The sequence below is a fragment of the Sebastes fasciatus genome, chromosome 5 (genome assembly GCF_043250625.1).
Source record: "Sebastes fasciatus isolate fSebFas1 chromosome 5, fSebFas1.pri, whole genome shotgun sequence".
Taxonomy (NCBI): Eukaryota; Metazoa; Chordata; class Actinopteri; order Perciformes; family Sebastidae; genus Sebastes; species Sebastes fasciatus.
The window spans coordinates 10,591,214-10,607,940 of NC_133799.1; the positions used below are offsets into that span (position 1 = coordinate 10,591,214).

Consider the following 16,727-nt stretch of genomic DNA (forward strand, 5'->3'; position numbering starts at 1 on the left):
TGATTTGACCATCTTATTACTGGGCTCTGTATGAAGGAGTTCTGCTTGGACAGAAATGGAAACGCTGACACAGATGTGCCATGCGAATTTCAAAATAAAGGCGTATATTAAAGATGTCATTCAAATACTTTTCATTTCATTCATTGAATCGATCCAGAAGGATGGATCGTTACACCTATAATCAATAGTAGGAAGTGTTTGTATGGATATGTCCGTCAAGGAGAGTGCTGCTGTTCAACTGTTATACAGCCTCTCTAAAATTACATTTCTTTCAAGTTAATTCATTCATTGGCCAAACCTGATCAAAAGACTGTGTTGTTTTAAGATTCTACTGGAGTAACCATCTAAAATTAGGAGACATCTCTGCCTGAAAGGTCACCACTGTTGTTTACTAGCTGTCAACAATCACAAGTTTGTGCAGCAACAGGAGTATTGTAGGAATATTACAGTTCCTTTTGTCTAAATCCCCAAAGGAGTGTTTCACAGTTGCAGCAGAGATTGTTCATTCAGTTGCAGCTGACAGACTGATGTCGAGATTTCCTCAACGATTAACATCTGATTCATATGCATTTTCATGAACTCTATAATTATGACAAGGAGGCAATTTATGTGTGTCGAGATTACAAGAAAATAAAGCACGTTTATTTCTGCATCATCCACCACTTGTCTCCATCCGCTCCATGGGGAAATCTGCAATTACTGCCAACAAAATGACTCCAAGACATCACCTTTTCGTGATTTCTTTTTGGGTGCAGTCACATTAAAAATGTTGATGTCCTATTCAACAATTTAGAAGTGGTTGCTCACTCACTGCAATATTATGCAAAGACACTCTCATAAACCAGACGACATCTCACATTTACATTTAGAAAAACAGCATCTTTAACACCACCACTTATAGCCAAGTATGCTTTCAAGAGCTCTATATAAGCACTGCTGGCTTTAAAGGTGAGTTTGCAACGGAAATAGCTTCTCTCTTTAAGAAGTGGTGGCCCATGCTGCACAGTGATGAGCTCTTATTTCTAAAGCTACAAAACACAGCAATGTTTGAAGTATTCCAAATATCATAGCAGGAAAGAAGTTGAAATTTGATTTAACACTAAATGGAGTTTGTTCACATTCATTTTAGTCATTTAAAGGGAGAATATAGTGATTCTTTTAAATTATTTTGAGCACAGGAAGCTGCTTGAATCTGTAAGTGCGTGATACTCAACAGCAAGTTTATACTCATTTGTATATTTAATCTATAGAGATCTTTATGCTACTTAATTGTACTATGGTTAAGAGGTGTATATGTCTAGTGATGAATGAAGAATTTGGATCTTTTATTTAATTAAGGAATACTTTGTAAAACAAATATATATATATATATATATATATACATACTATATATTATATTATTATCAGCAAAATACTAGTATTAAAAGTAAAAGCAGTAATTTTGCAGCAGAATGGCCCTATGAGTGTATATATATGTTATGATATACATTATTAGATTATAATGTAAACAACATGTTGATGCTGTGGAGCTGGTCTACTGTAGGTGGAGCTCATTTCAACTACTTTATATGGTAGTTTAATCCATAACACTGCATTTTAAATGTATAAATAAATGATCATGTTTATTTAAAGTGTATATTATAATATACATTATTGGACTATAATGCATTAAATATATATATGCATTATTGGATTAAAATGCAACAACATTTTGATGTTGTGGAGCTGGTCTACTTGTAGGTGGAGCTCATTTCAACTACTTTATAAGGTAGTTTAATCCACAACACTGCATTTTAATGTATAAATAAATAATCATGTTTATTTAAAGTGTCGATTTGCACAGTAACATAGCTGTCAGATAAATGTAATTGAATAAAATGTGCAATATTGCCTTTGAAATGGACTAGTAGAAGTAGAGCATAAAATGGAAATACTCAAGTACAGGTCGACTACCTCAAAAGTATAGGAGGTAGAGTGCTTCAGTTAATGTACTAAGTCACATTATGACATATAGTATTTCCCAGCATGATATTTGCAGAGAGGCTGACTGACCTGTTACTGCCCTGTCTGGCACCAGCTCCACCGGGCCTATTTGGCGCATCATGTAGGCTGTCTTCACCTCATGACAGCTGTCCGCATCGGCTGATCTACAGCCGCTCTCCGGCACAAAAACAAAATAAAACACCCAAATCACCCAAAGCAAGTCCACGTTTTGCAAGGCTGCACGGAACATCGCAACATGTCAGTGAGGAGATAGGAGAGTCTGGCTGGTTAATATGAATTCCTTAAAAAAGTCCCACAGTGCAGTGTGACTGAAAACTTCATGTGCAGCCAGTTAAGTTAGTGTGTGTGTGTCTGCTCAGCTTCAGCGCCTCCTCTCTCTCTCTGACTCTCTCACTCACTCCACCTCAATTACTTAATTGACATGTGCACTCAAAATACTTCCATAAATACTATGTGGTTTGAGGATGTGTGTCTGCTATACAGCAACTATGGTAATGTTAACAATAACTTGTTACAGTTAAGAAAATTACAATAAAAGCATAAGTGCCATAACAATCATAAGGAATAAAGGCAGTTTACACCTAATGCAATAATAAGTTATGTGGTCATAAACCATCTGTTTATTTATTTATTGTTGTTGTTTTATTTACTGACTGTTACAGCTCTTTCACACACATAAAGTTTGCAACAGCTGCTTCTGCAGATAAGCTCCATTAAACTTGACTGATGTGTTGTGAGTGAAGTGGACTCAGAGGAAAGGGCTGTTTGATAGTGGAACATGGGCGCCACCTGCTGGTCACTGTGCTTCATAGCAGAGTCATATAAAATAATCACAAAACCTGAGATCGTCGGTACGAATCCCGCTCGTATCATGATCTAACTCGTTATGATTATGAAGAAATATGTATGACAGCAACTACAGTCTCTTCTGCACTATATTCACTTTTTAATAGTCGTGTCTCACAGCTGTTACCCTGCACTATTTCAGTTTTAACAGTTTTCTTCATCTCCTAGTATTTTTATATCTGGTATATTTTTTTGTACTTTGTACTTTGCACTACTAACTTTTTTACTGCCTTTTTACTAACATGTTTTGCACTATGGAATGTTGATATTTATCTACATAGTTAGAGATAATCCTGTCTGTCCTCTTGTCTGTATTAAAAGTTGTAGTTTTTTTTTCCATAGGTAAACAAGAGCTTCACCTCAATGAATAAAAATTCAACCAACTACATTAACCAGGGCTGGGAAAAGGAAACCAACATAATAATACCAGAGGAAATATGGCTTAATGTATGGGAAACCCAGTTTACTTCCACTAACTCCTTGTTTTGGAGAGATTTTTGCTGGAAAAATGTGGCCTGTTTCTTTATTACCCCCAACCAGAAATCAAAATTTAGTGGGTCCCAGCACTCTTGCTGTAGGGAGGTTTTGGCAGACAATGCACAGATTTTTTGGTTTTGTCCATACATGTATGTTAAAGCTTCAGTAGGCAGAAAGTTGGGCATCATTGGGCAAAAATTCCATAATAACCAGTGTTGGAAATTAACTTTTTTGTCTACTTGCCACTGTAGACATATTTTTGAGTAAAGTTGTTGTAATAATTAAACTAAACAATAATATGAGGAAGAGGATGACGGAGAAGAAGAAATCAAAACATAGAAGCATCCCAAACCACTTTATATTTTTTAATAAAGTTACAACAACAACAATAACGATGATGGTAATAATTATAAAGTGTTACATAAATAACTTAAGGCATAAAAAAGTGCAACAAAATGTAATGAAATAAAGTGCAACATAAATAACAAAATGAAGAAGTCAAAAACACAGAAGCTTACAAAAACAATAATGATGATGATGATGATGATAATAATAATAATAATAATACAGTGTAACATAAATAATGTAAGGCATAAATAAACTAAAATGAACAATAAAATGTAATGAAATAAAGGGCCACATAAATAAGAAGAAGAAATCAAAACCACAGAAATGTCCCAACCCGTACTATCTTCTGAAGCTTTTGTCAGACTGAATTACCACCGTCCCCACCCTACTTGTCACTGCCTGGCTTCTTTTTTTTTACCGTAACCTCGTTTCTCCAGCACAGCCCTCCATTCGTCATATTAATTCGTCAAACTAAATTTGGCTGAATAATAAAAGGCAGAACTGGTAAAAACGAAGAGCCGTTTGGGAGCGGAAAGAGCCGGGTCTTCTTGGTGAGCTGAGCCAAATGATCTGGCTCACTAAAAAGAGCCAGAATTCCCATCACTAGTTAATAGTGGCGATACACCCCATCTTTGCAAAACGGTAACATCACACTTGGATGAAAAAAACAACTGCCCCGTGTGAGGCTCGAACTCACGACCTTCAGATTATGAGACTGACGCGCTGCCTACTGCGCCAACGAGGCTACGGATCATACTGTAAAAAGCATTCATATTTAACATAAAAACGACATAATGCTATGCCTGGCAGTGCAACTGTTCGGTAGCTTGCTTATCTAAAGGTCATACTCGGGTTCAATAGGGCAAAGATAGGTTTCGGTTTCGTTTTTCTTTGTGTAAAAGATATGGTGTGTTCACAGAGAATCGGGAGGTTTCACTCCTATCTGTTTTCAAGAGACTTTATTGCAGCTGGGAGTCAAAGAGACTGTCCACTAGGAAATAGCCGGTTGGTTGTGCTACGGTTGCTAAAAATAGTAACACACTACCAGAATATGTCTGATGATCCTCGCCTCGAAACCCGTGTCACCCAAACCTCATGCCATTAATATTTAGCAAACACACATGCATAGATGGTTCTAAGGTGGATCTTTTATCGTTGCCGTTATAATGACGGTCATTTATCATTATTATCGCTATTTCCTATTGGCTTTATTATCGCAGATCGTCGAGCTATTAATGCTATAAATAGTAACATTAACGCGCTACCAAAACACGGCTGATGATCATCGCCTCGTATCCCGTGTTGTAATGATATGAAAGATGTAATTGGCTTTATTATTAAGGCGGTTCAAACGGTGTGTTAATATTGTCTGTTGTGCTTAATCTATGGTAGAAATTAAGCAGTGTGTGCTGTATGTAAATATTACAATATTTTGTTTATCACAAGCATTGACTATTAACTTTATACACTTGCCATTGTGATTAATTAATAGCCTATCATTTAGGAACAGGACAGAATAGTTTATATATAATATTATAATATAATTTAATATAATATAGGCTAATAAAATAGATTATTATTATTTTTTTTATCACAAGCATTGACTATTAACTTTGTACACTTGCAATTGTGATTAATTAATAGCCTATCATTTAGGAACAGGACAGAATAGTTTATATATAATATTATAATATAATTTAATATAATGTAGACTAATAAAATAGATTATTATTAATACTATTATTACTAGAAGAGTATATATATATTTATTTTATATAATATAATTCAGTGGTATGCTATACATTGTATTTGAATGAAAAAGAACACTTGTATTGAGTCATCTTAATAACATATTTATTATAAACAAATTTTAAAAAACAGTACAGTAATAAAATCAGTGCAATCAGTGGTATATACATTTATCAACAATAAAATCAACAGGAATACAATGTAATGGAACAAAATAGAACAGAATATATATGTATATATATATAATACAATAAAAAAAATATATTATAAATACTATTGTTACTAGAATAATATATATATAATATAATGCAATATAATAAAATATAATATAATATAATACCATATAATATAATATAATACCATGTAATAGAATAGAATAGAATATAGTATCGTATAATAGAATATAATAGATTATTATTAATACTATATTACTAGAATACAATACAGTATATGAAATAGTATATAATACAATACAATATAGGCTAATGTGAACAGAGTTATCAGGGTCGAGTATCTTTTTTTGTGCCATATCCCCGGGCTTCAAGTGCAGCCCTCCACTCAGCCAGAGTCACGGTGGCTGTGGCCTGGCAGTACCAATTCCCAAAGTACTGTTGGTGGGTGGCAGGGTCCCGCTCCCTCTGACACTGCTTGCAGGTGATGGCGTCACTCTTCCTAGAGTATTTCCTCTTCCTTTTGCCACTCTGTTCCTCCTCCTGTCTTTTCCTCTTGTGGTAATTTTGAGTGGTGTAAGGCACATCTGTCAGGGAAGAACCTGCAGGAACCACAGATTGGAAGGCAGGCAAGAGAGGTTGTGGTGCAGGCAGGTGAGGTTGGGCTGCACACAGGAGAGGTCTGGGCGCAAGCAGGAGAGGTCTGAGAGGTTGGGGAGCTGCCTGGAGAGGCGGCTCGAGAGCTGCAAGGAAGGGCGGCCTAAGACCAGCAGATGGAGTTATGTTCAGTCTTTGTTTTAGCTGGGCCATCCCTGCAGTATTAGGGGGCAAAACAAAGATGTGGGGATTTGCCACACTGCTGTTAGGCATACAGGGTCTGCCTTTCCTTTCAACTGCAGGAGGCAGGCTCTCTGGGCTGACGAAGGTGATTTTTGAGGTGGAGATGGCCTGCTCGCAAAGAGGCTGAGGGCCGTGGTGAGGTGGAGGGCGGCTGTGTGGTGGTTGCAGCTCGCGAAGAGGCTGAGGGCCGTGGTGAGCTGGAGGGCGGCTGTGTGGAGGTGGCAGCTCGCAAAGAGGCTGAGGGCCGTGGTGAGGTGGAGGGCGGCTGTGTGGAGGTTGCAGCTCGTGAAGAGGCTGAGGGCCGTGGTGAGGTGGAGGGCGGCTGTGTGGAGGTGGCAGCTCGAGAAGAGGCTGAGGGCCGTGGTGAGTTGGAGGGCGGCTGTGTGGAGGTGGCAGCAGCAGCAGTGGCAGGTTGGCTCTGGCTTCTAGCGGATCTCACCTCCCGCTTGACCTGGATGGCATAACGGCCTGCCGGATAATGTGAGATGTACCCCTGGAAGACTCTTTTGTTGACGAGGTTGTTGTGTGAATCAGAGTTTCCTGACTCCTCTGACATTGATGCCACCACATAACCCGCATACCCCAACGCATTTTCTGCCACCCATTGAAAAGTTTGGCCCCTGAATATCCCAAACTGCATCTGATGTTGGCCCAGGACATGCTGCATATTCTCCGGGTCTCCACCGCGACGCAGAACAGCCATCTTCGCAGACTCTTTCACCCTCTCAGGCGACAGAGCCCGCACTCATGGCCTGTTCTCCCTCTTAATTCGTTTTGCTTCCTCTGTGTCAAAGAGGCTAGCATGGCCATCCCCCCTCCTCCTAAATTTAGGCTCCATTCTGTATGATTGGGGGAAAAAGAAAAAAAACACAGTGAGAATATGCTTGGTCTGTCCTCTTATATTGTAAAATTATGGCTATATTTCACTACAGAATAGTGATCCAGCAAACTAAGAATGTCATTGCATTGATAACTTGTTTATTTATGCATATGACAATACATCCTTGTATCCTGATCTCCAATCTAGCTAAACTAACATAAATTACACTCTGTGTCCATTACTTCTCATGCAAAAGAGGTTATGCAACATTTAGTTGCCTCTGTCTGTCTGTGATACAGTGTTTTCTAATAATGTACTTACTATACAGAATCTGTAAACAATTTAATTTTTTAAAACTAGTTACCAGGTGAGTACCTTACTGGACCTATGCATTACCATGTCTTATTCTCAACTGCTTTACAACCTGTAACTTAACACTATAACATTCTGAAACAATTCATATACACAGGGGCTAAAGCTACATAATGTGCTATGTAAACAGACAGGCTAACACACTAGTGTTGTCAGCTGCCTAAAATAAAGCATAGTGTCATATCAGCTGACGTTAGCTGGTTATGAATGGAGAGTCGTTCGCGACTTCAACTAGTGTGAGATAGCCAGGTTACGTGGATATGACATTAGCTCGCTAGCGTGCTGGCTCGCCACCAATGTAAACCACATATTTTCAATAAATGGTTGACGATGAACTTACCCAAACTATAGCAAAGACGTCGGGTCGAAAAGAAATGCTGGTGAAGGACTTGACTTTCCGTTGAAGGGACCTGGCGTTGATTTCTAGGGGCGTGGCTTCCGGCGTCAATCTTGGTAGCGATAGCGAGTGTGATTGGTCAAATCTTGGTAGACGCAACGGACGGTGATTGGCTGTCGCCATTCTTGGTAGCAGGGCGGCCTCCGATTGGTCAAATCTTGGTAGAATCTTGGTAGCGATACGCAAGATGATTGGCTCTCAAATGATGGATGAGCTCGACCGACAGGCGACGGTTTTATTCTTTCGACAAAAGACGTATTTCGTTTAAAACAACAGTCTTAGGCTGCTAAATCACCCTAAACTCCTAGAGATATGGTTGGTGTAGCGTTACATAGTTCCTGTCTGTGTCCATCCCATAGACCAGGGGTCAGCAACCTGCGGCTCTTTAGCTCCTCTCCAGTGGCTCCCTGTGGATTTATAAAAATGGAAATGAATAACTGTTTTTTGTTTACATTTTCATTTTTATTTATCATGTTGTAGGTCTACGGTACGACGGAGTATTAGGGCCACATTGAGGAAAAAAATAAATCTGAGATTTATGAGAAAAAAGTCGTTGTATTATGAGAATAAAGTCATAATATTATAAATTATGATGTAAATGTTATGTAAATGATAAATAAATGTTATTTTCTTTTTTTTCTCATAAGGTTATGACTTTATTCTCGTAATATTATGACTTTATTCTCGTAATATTACAACTTTTTTTCTCATAAAGTTATGACTTTATTCTCTTAATATTACGACTTTATTCTCATAATATTACGATCTTTTCTCGTAAAGTTATGACTTTATTCTCGTAATAGTACGACTTTATTCTCGTAAAGTTATGACTTTATTCTCGTAATATTCTGACTTTTTTTCTCATAAAGTTATGACTTTATTCTCTTAATATTACGACTTTATTCTCGTAAAGTTATGACTTTATTCTCGTAATATTACGACTTTTTTTCTCGTAAAGTTATGACTTTATTCTCTTAATATTACGACTTTATTCTCATAATATTATGACTTTATTCTCGTCTTATTACAACTTTTTTTCTCGTAAAGTTATGACTTTATTCTCGTAATATTACGACTTTTTTTCTCATAAAGTTATGACTTTATTCTCTTAATATGACGACTTTATTCTCGTAAAGTTATGACTTTATTCTCGTAATATTATGACTTTTTTTCTCATAAAGTTATGATTTTATTCTCTTAATATTACGACTTTATTCTCGTAAAGTTATGACTTTATTCTCGTAATATTACGACTTTTTTTCTCGTAAAATTATGACTTTATTCTCTTAATATTACGACTTTATTCTCATAATATTACGATTTTTTTCTCGTAAAGTTATGACTTTATTCTGTAAATCTCAGATTGTTTTTTCTCTCAATGTGGCCCTAATACTCCGTAGTACATTGTCTCTTTGGCCCTCACTGCATTAGACTTATATACTATATACTTAGACTATAAACTGTGTTACCTTCATCACAATTTTTTGCGGATCCAGACAGATTAAAAAAAATAAAAAATGTGCCTAAAATGTCTCTTTTGATAGTAAAGGTTGCTGACCCCTGCCATGGGGAATATGAAACGACCAAGTAAAAACAGCTCACATGAGCATTAAGGTGGGAGATCAATAGAGTTATTGATGGTTATTGTTTAGGACTTATGTGTGCCAATCAGTACGCATATTGTTGGTCTTTGACACCATACTGTTATGTTTCGTATGCTGCCTTTAAATCTATTCTTTCTTTTCCCCCACGGTCCATGAACGCACCATGCTACTCGCTGCTGCGGCCCCTTTAACTCAGATCTCCCGCGTCCGACAGTTAAAGCGGAAATAGAAAGCCTTTCTTTTCTCTATTTAAGCGCGCCAACAAAGACTATCACAGGACGCATATCTGTACTTTGATCACTGGACACCACACCACCCGTCTTTGTCTCCCCCATCGTCTCTACTATCTAACATGCCAGAGGAAACGTCCGCCGCGTCGAGCTCTGGGAGGTAAGACTTGTATTTCCTCCTCACAGCCAGCTAGCCTTTAGCTACACAACACAGCGAACATGACGACCTTGTGTGGTTAGTATGATGTAGGTTACATGACAACTACATGTTGTATACCTCCAGTGCATGACAGTGAGTAATGAAGCTACAGGGATGGTTAACTGGACCTGGTGGAGGCTACAACGCTGCTAACAACACTATCACTATCACTATGGTGGCTAGCTGGCTAACAACAACAAAGCGCAGCTAACACACACGTAGCTTAACAGATGTGAGTTCATCGGGTTGTGTTTGCATTGACTTGACCTCTTCCTCTTCCAGTATGGAGGAGAAGCCGTGCTCCTCATCTTCATCAGCTGCTGCTGCAGACAGGTGAGTGAGTATCCACACAGAAAACAACGATGCATCTGTTCATGCATTAGTATTCATACATTGACCTTTATTTATTTATATATATCTACATACACCCCTGCAGCTCGGTTGATGTCGCGGAGGAGGCAAAGAAGCTGATTGGTACAGGGAACAGGCATCTGGTGATGGGAGATGTTGTTTCTGCTGTCAGTGTCTTCCAGGACGCCTGCGGCATGCTGTGAGTATAACCAAGATCATATTAACACTTTATTTATTTATTTATTTATTTATTTATATATATATATATATATATATATATATATATATATATAATTTTTTTTTATTTATTTTTTTTAAAACAATATTTGTATTGGATTTTACATATACTGTATACACATACAGACAGACTAAAAATATTAATAATTAAATTATACAATGAAATGTTTGGTCAGAATTTCAAAGAAAGAGACATGACATTTCATGTATTTCAGTTATCTAACAAAAAACAAATAAAAGATAAGACAAAATAAATAAATACCTCAAAGAACAAAAAAAAAAACAATTTCAGCAACAACACACAGCAGTTTCAATTTGACTGTGACCCTTGACATCCAAGAAACACCAACAAAGGTTTCCAAACATTTTCAAATTCTGCTGCTTTTCCTCTGGTTATGTATGTAATTGACACTAAATATTAGTGATTTAAAAAATATATATATTTTAAAACGGTTGGCATCACCCGATGTGTTATACTCTATAGTATTTGCTCATTGTGTGTTTTCTGCCAGTGTTCTGTGTCAGAGAAATGTGAAATGAAACTTTATTTACAACTTTTTTTTTTTTCCAGTCTGAAATGCATCATGCCTTTAGTTCAAATCATGCCTCAGCTTTTAATTGTATTCCAGTAGTGTTATTTTTTTATTACGTTGCAGTAAGCTTTACCTTGATCACCACCTTTCCCCAACAAAACTTGCTCCACTCAACACTTGTTTATCTGCCAGGGCTGCAAAGTACGGGGACACTGCAGATGAGTGTGGGGAGGCCTTCTTCCTCTGTGGGAAGTCCCTACTGGAGCTTGCCAGGTTGGTTAACATCATTGCTCACCAATAAACCTTGTTTATACTGTATGTTAGGTGGTGTTACTGAACAATTGATGCAAAGTGATTGATGTTGCATCACTTTGATAATGCTTATTTATTTATTTTTGGTATGATGCAAGCCCAGAAATCAGTGTAGTTCTAGCATTGATTGTGCAAATGCTGACTGTACAACTCATAAATAGGGTTCAATTGGTGACAATTTTTCTGGACTTGACCTTCTTTTCATTTTTTTGTGTTTTGGCTAGGATGGAGAGCAGTGTCCTTGGTAATGCCCTGGAGGGAGTCCCAGAAGAATCTGAGGAAGACGAGCAGCCCAATGGCTCGAATATTGAGAGTGCCAACAATCTTGATGGTCAGTATGTTATCATAAAGGGTTGCCTGATTAAGGGAATGGGCATAATTGTGTGTATGTGGCATAATGGTGTGTTTCTGATTCCCTACAAGGCAAATTTGAATTAGTGGTTCTAGTTTGATATGTTAAGGCAGTTTGTGTGTGTATATTGCAAATTTGTCTTGATGGTTTTCAGGTGTATCTTCTTGCATGCATGTCCATGAGTCCTAGTTAAACGATTGACTTTGATTTTTAGCATGGCACTTGTACATGTGTAATTTGTTACTGTAGTTACACGTCAGCTGATTTAACAAGTGTTTGGTGCAGGAAAGAAGCCGAACATATTTTATAAAAGCGGCATTAGAATGGAAATTGCCTCATGTTCCTCTCAGTGACTTGTGAGCTTTCTGGCAAGTCTTTGTCATAGATGAACTGGTGTTTATCTAATGTGAACCTATTTTTCACACGCCACTGTGGTGCAGAAAAAACTAGAGATGAGCTACGAAGGCAGGTGTATGATGCAATGGCAGAGAAGGAAAAGACTGAGGCGGTTGACACCAAGCTGGAGTCTGAGGATGCAAAGGGCAACACTGAGTCCTCAGGCAAACATGTGAATGGATCAGGGGAGCCCTCAAGTTCCCCTATAAGTGGTAAAGCAACAAGTTCAGTCCAGAAAGCTAAAGTGAATGGAGTTGAGAAGAGTCAAGTTGCTCCTGTGAACGGTGTGGAGGAAAGTCCTGCTGCGTCTCCCGTAAAAGAAGCCACGATGGAGAAGGTAAAGGATTCAAAAGAGCAGAATGGCAAGAAGACCGACTCCAAGCCAGAGGCTGAACAGGACGATGAGGAACCAGAGGGCAGTAAATCTTTGGATATAGAGCACTGTTTGTGTTGAACGGTGGAGCAGTCTTGGTGTTTGTTGATATAAAACAGGCCACATTAAGAGGTGTTACAAAAGGTGATGGCAAGTGTTTACGGCACTTCAGGGGAAACATTTTGGGGTTTGTTTTGGAACACATTTGCCTTCTTTTTCCACTTCAGTCACAGCCTAGAAAAATTATCTAGCACACTCTAATTATCCTCCTGTTGCCTCCACAGAGGATGATGACGACGACGACGATGACGACGATGAGGATGGAGAGAAAAATGGACAGGATAAGGTGAGGTCCCATACATCAAGTCTCTTTGACATGGATTAGGAATATTTTGATTTTGATGTATGCCTTCTTCACCTTTTTTCAGGAAGAGGATGAAGTTGGGAATTTGCAGTTGGCGTGGGAGATGCTGGAGGTGGCTAAATTCATCTACAAAAGGTAAGGGCAACATCAAGTCCATCCGCATTTAAGAAGTGACTAGAAAGATTCATACTGGACAAGTGAGTTCAGGCAGGTCACTTCATACAAATTTAAACTTTATAGTCTTAAGGAGGGCTCTACTTGATGATGTGCAGTAAAATTTTCTGTTTCATCCCCTCAGAAAGGAAGGCAAAGAAGACCAACTGATGGCAGCCCAGGCATATCTGAAACTCGGAGAAGTCAGTGCTGAATCAGGTATGTGTTTTCATGCAGCATTTCCAGGATGGACTTGTCACTTACACTTTGTGGCCCACTTTTCTCCTCCCCTCAAAGACCATCTTCTGAATTAAACCCTTGCATTACTCTGCCATGGCTTCTTGTGGAATAGTAATAGCTGGTGCTTATGTATGGGGCCATCAACGTTTTGGAGTTTCATAAGTTTTTGCCATTAAGTGACAGGCGTAGGATGCAATGTTTGTGTCTAGGGGCTGAAAACGGTTCCATGCAGTTTAAAAACACGCGTAACACATGCACATTAGTGTTGCAAATGTTGACCAGTTATCACTGAACATATTTAAATATTGCTTTCATTCACCACTAGAGGGGCAACTAGTACCACTGCAAGCTAAATCTGAGTCGCATGTGCTCCCCTTCCCCAGGTAACTATCCCCAGGCGCTAGAAGACTTCCAGGAGTGTCTTGCCCTGCAGCTGAAGCACTTGCCTCCCCACAGTCGCCTGCTGGCTGAGACCCACTACCATGTTGCCACTACACTGTGCTACATGGATCAGTACAGCCAGGCCATCCAGCACTACAACAGCTCCATAAAAGTCATCGAGGCCCGTTTGGGTAAGAGACGCAGCATGTTCAGAGCTGCTGCCATGCGTGTGCACTTACCCTTTTTTATCCTGAGTGCTGGCTCATTTTTTTAATAAGGTGACTGACAGATTGTAGAAAATCTATCCTCTGTATAAAATACTACACCGTTTTCAAAAGTTGAACCTCAAATGATGGCAGCGGATGATCCGCCATCATGTTTTTGTTTGTACTAATCGATCATTGTCTGTGTAGCCATGTTGCAGGAGGCGATTGACGCAGCAGATGGGGCTGCAGAAGAGAAGAATGAGATGGACGAGCTGAAGCAGCTTCTGCCAGACATCAGGGAAAAGGTTGAGGATGCTAAGGAAAGCCAGAGAACAGGCAGCGCTGCCTCCCAGGCCATCCAGCAGACACTAGTGAGTGCACACAGGAGATGTACATGGCGATAAACAGTGAAAATCATCCAGTTTTGGAACTATTCTCCTGTATAGCTCGGTCAAGTTTCCAGTGTAAAAATCCACCTGGAGGTTATTAGAGCGCAGTATAGATGCAATCAAAACAGCTTCAGCTCCTGGGTAACTGACTAACCTCTTGCAGGGCGGAGCCTCAACCTCATCAGCATTCCTATGTGAAAATGGCGGCCCTTCATCTTCTGCATTTGCAACAGCCAGCCAGGTAAAGACATTGTGTTAGTGCGCAAACTCTTGTGTGTCAAGAGTGAATGCCCTACAAAACGTCTCTAAACAAAACAAACATTTCGATTTTCAGATCCCAGTTAAATCGTCTAACAGCGCCTCGTCTTCCAAAGCCGTCTCCAACATCTCCCACCTCGTCAGGAAAAAGGTGAGGCCCCACTGATCTCTTGCCAGTTTCTGCCAATTGTGTTTTTTTTCTCCTCTTGTTTGCTGCCAATTTCACACCAGTGATGATCAGAGGCCAGTCAAAATGTCATGATTTTTGCAGTCCATTCTGCCCTTTTGAAACGCAACCGTTTAATAATTAAGGGATTCAAAACCCTGAGTCGACTCCATGCTGGCTGAATAATCATCTGTATGTTGAAACTGGCCATATACTGCTCACTTTATGTTGCAAGGTCCATGTGCTTGCCTGCTTTGATTGTAGGAATGTTATGCTTTAGCTTGTTTGTGGAGAGTGACTTGTGTTGGTTACTTTACTGTAGCATGTGTGTAGGTTGTTGCATTGTGGCTCTGCTTACTGCTGTAAATGTAGCTCTGATTTGTGTGCATGATACTCTAAATTGTGTGACCTTGACATATCCACATTTGGTTTCAGTTTCCCTCATTAATGTCAAACTTATATTTTTGTTTGTTTTTTAAAGGTTGTTTGCATTGAGTAGTCGTGCACAGAAGCGTTGAGTCTCCTCTTCCCCTCTCCCCTTTTGACCGGTTTTATGTTTCTGCACAGAGGAAACCAGAGGACGAGAGCCCAGTAAAGGACACTGATGCTAAACAAGCGAAACAGGAAGCCACAGTTAATGGTGCTGACTCTAGTGCCAGCAATGGATTCCAGGAGGGAAAATCACAGGAGGCGAGTGGATAGGCTCATGTCTTATGTACTGAGTTTCTAGGAGAGCACTTCAGAAAGAAGCTTGTGCTGTGACAATGCTAACCTGCTTAGATGGAAGAGAAAGCCTGACATACAGTAGTTGCTACTTGGTTTCTGGTGGGGTTCCAGTCCTGTCTTAATTTGGGTTCTGGTTGTTTTTCAGTAATGAAAGTCATCTGAAAAAGTGGTGAAATTGATGCACTGGTTAAAGTTAGTCTGAGACCTTTGGCTGGGTGCAGGTCCTAGCACAAGACATAAAGGTGACCAGACTTAAGCCTCAGTAGCAAATGATAATATTGTTCATTCACAGAGCACGTGTAACTATTGTGCAGCGTCGGCTGTTTCTGTGGTTGAATTGTCATAAGTGCAGAAGATGGGCTTCAAACTGTCTTCATTAGTTAAAATTCAGATCTCTCTGTGAAATGTCTATTTCAAAAAGAGAACAAATGAGTTTGTAACTGAAAGTGTTTTCAAGTTCTATTAGTAGATAAAACTGCAGTGTTGAGACCACCAGTAATAATTTTCTCTGAGATGGACAGGCAGCGCGCCGAGTCCTTCATGTTTGTGTGGTTGTGATTAATATATATTTTTTCTTTTTGTTTCCTGTAGTCTGCCACCCAGTCGTCTTCGGCGTGACCGTCCTTGTCTCTTCCCTGATCTTCGAAAACCAGCACAGCATGCCTGTCCAGCCCCCTTCAACACTTTTGTTTCTGTAAATAAGATCCATTTTCATAGATTTGTCTGTCCAGTTTTGTAAACTTGTAGTAAATAAGAATAAAAAAATTTGCAAATGTAAGTTTGTATCGGAGTTCTTTTAGATTTTCCGGGACTTGAAACTTCACACAATCGTGGACGAGGATTAAAAGCTAGATGCAGTTTTTCCCATTTAGATGAAATGAAACATGCTGTAATAGTTGGATGGCCACACTGGTGTCTTTTAATCACACAAGCCAATACCTTTGAGTTAGGACAGGGTTTTGCCACCATTATAACTTTTTATATTTAAGCGGTTCATTTTATAAATGACAGACTTATTTGTGTAATGATTGCGCAACATAAAAATGGGTGCTATAGACCTGCAATAATTAGTCATCCATATCGCATGTGACTTTATTTTGGTTTTCTCAGTATCAGTAGACGGTCTGGGTTTTGGGACTGTTGGTTGAAAACACCGTAGGCTCTGGGAACTTGTGATGAGCATTTCTCACCATTCCTACATTTTCATAGTCCAAGTGATTTTTAATAATCAGAT

General features: G+C 39.1%; 2 protein-coding genes and 1 non-coding gene across 7 annotated transcripts in view; 1 reads left to right on the forward strand and 2 right to left on the reverse strand.

The window, feature by feature from the left end:
* LOC141767562 (glypican-5-like) overlaps positions 1 to 2,354 on the reverse strand; it is a 56,331-nt gene extending 53,977 nt beyond the window's left edge. The window contains exon 1 of the mRNA XM_074635000.1: positions 2,053 to 2,354. Within this exon, the coding sequence (XP_074491101.1) occupies positions 2,053 to 2,233 (181 nt within the window). The 5' untranslated portion in view covers positions 2,234 to 2,354. The remainder of the gene's footprint in view (positions 1 to 2,052) is intronic.
* Positions 2,355 to 4,347: 1,993 nt separating this feature from the next.
* On the reverse strand, positions 4,348 to 4,420 carry trnam-cau (transfer RNA methionine (anticodon CAU)). The gene has a single exon. It is a non-coding gene; the product is annotated as a tRNA-Met (tRNA).
* Positions 4,421 to 9,817: 5,397 nt separating this feature from the next.
* Positions 9,818 to 16,268, forward strand: nasp (nuclear autoantigenic sperm protein (histone-binding)). Of its 5 annotated transcripts, none has more exons than XM_074635009.1 (15): positions 9,818 to 10,017; positions 10,339 to 10,389; positions 10,493 to 10,606; positions 11,370 to 11,450; positions 11,714 to 11,820; positions 12,282 to 12,656; positions 12,895 to 12,956; positions 13,039 to 13,109; positions 13,273 to 13,346; positions 13,751 to 13,939; positions 14,162 to 14,325; positions 14,507 to 14,584; positions 14,678 to 14,752; positions 15,335 to 15,457; positions 16,085 to 16,268. In XM_074635009.1, the coding sequence occupies exons 1-15, from the start codon at positions 9,980 to 9,982 to the stop codon at positions 16,109 to 16,111; spliced, it is 1,629 nt and encodes a 542-aa protein (XP_074491110.1). In that variant the 5' UTR covers positions 9,818 to 9,979; the 3' UTR covers positions 16,112 to 16,268. The 5 variants fall into 5 exon arrangements, with proteins under 5 accessions (XP_074491110.1, XP_074491111.1, XP_074491112.1 ...); XM_074635010.1 differs by having other exon boundaries at positions 12,282 to 12,653; XM_074635011.1 differs by lacking the exon at positions 16,085 to 16,268 and adding an exon at positions 15,639 to 15,775.
* The last annotated feature ends 459 nt before the right edge of the window (positions 16,269 to 16,727 follow it).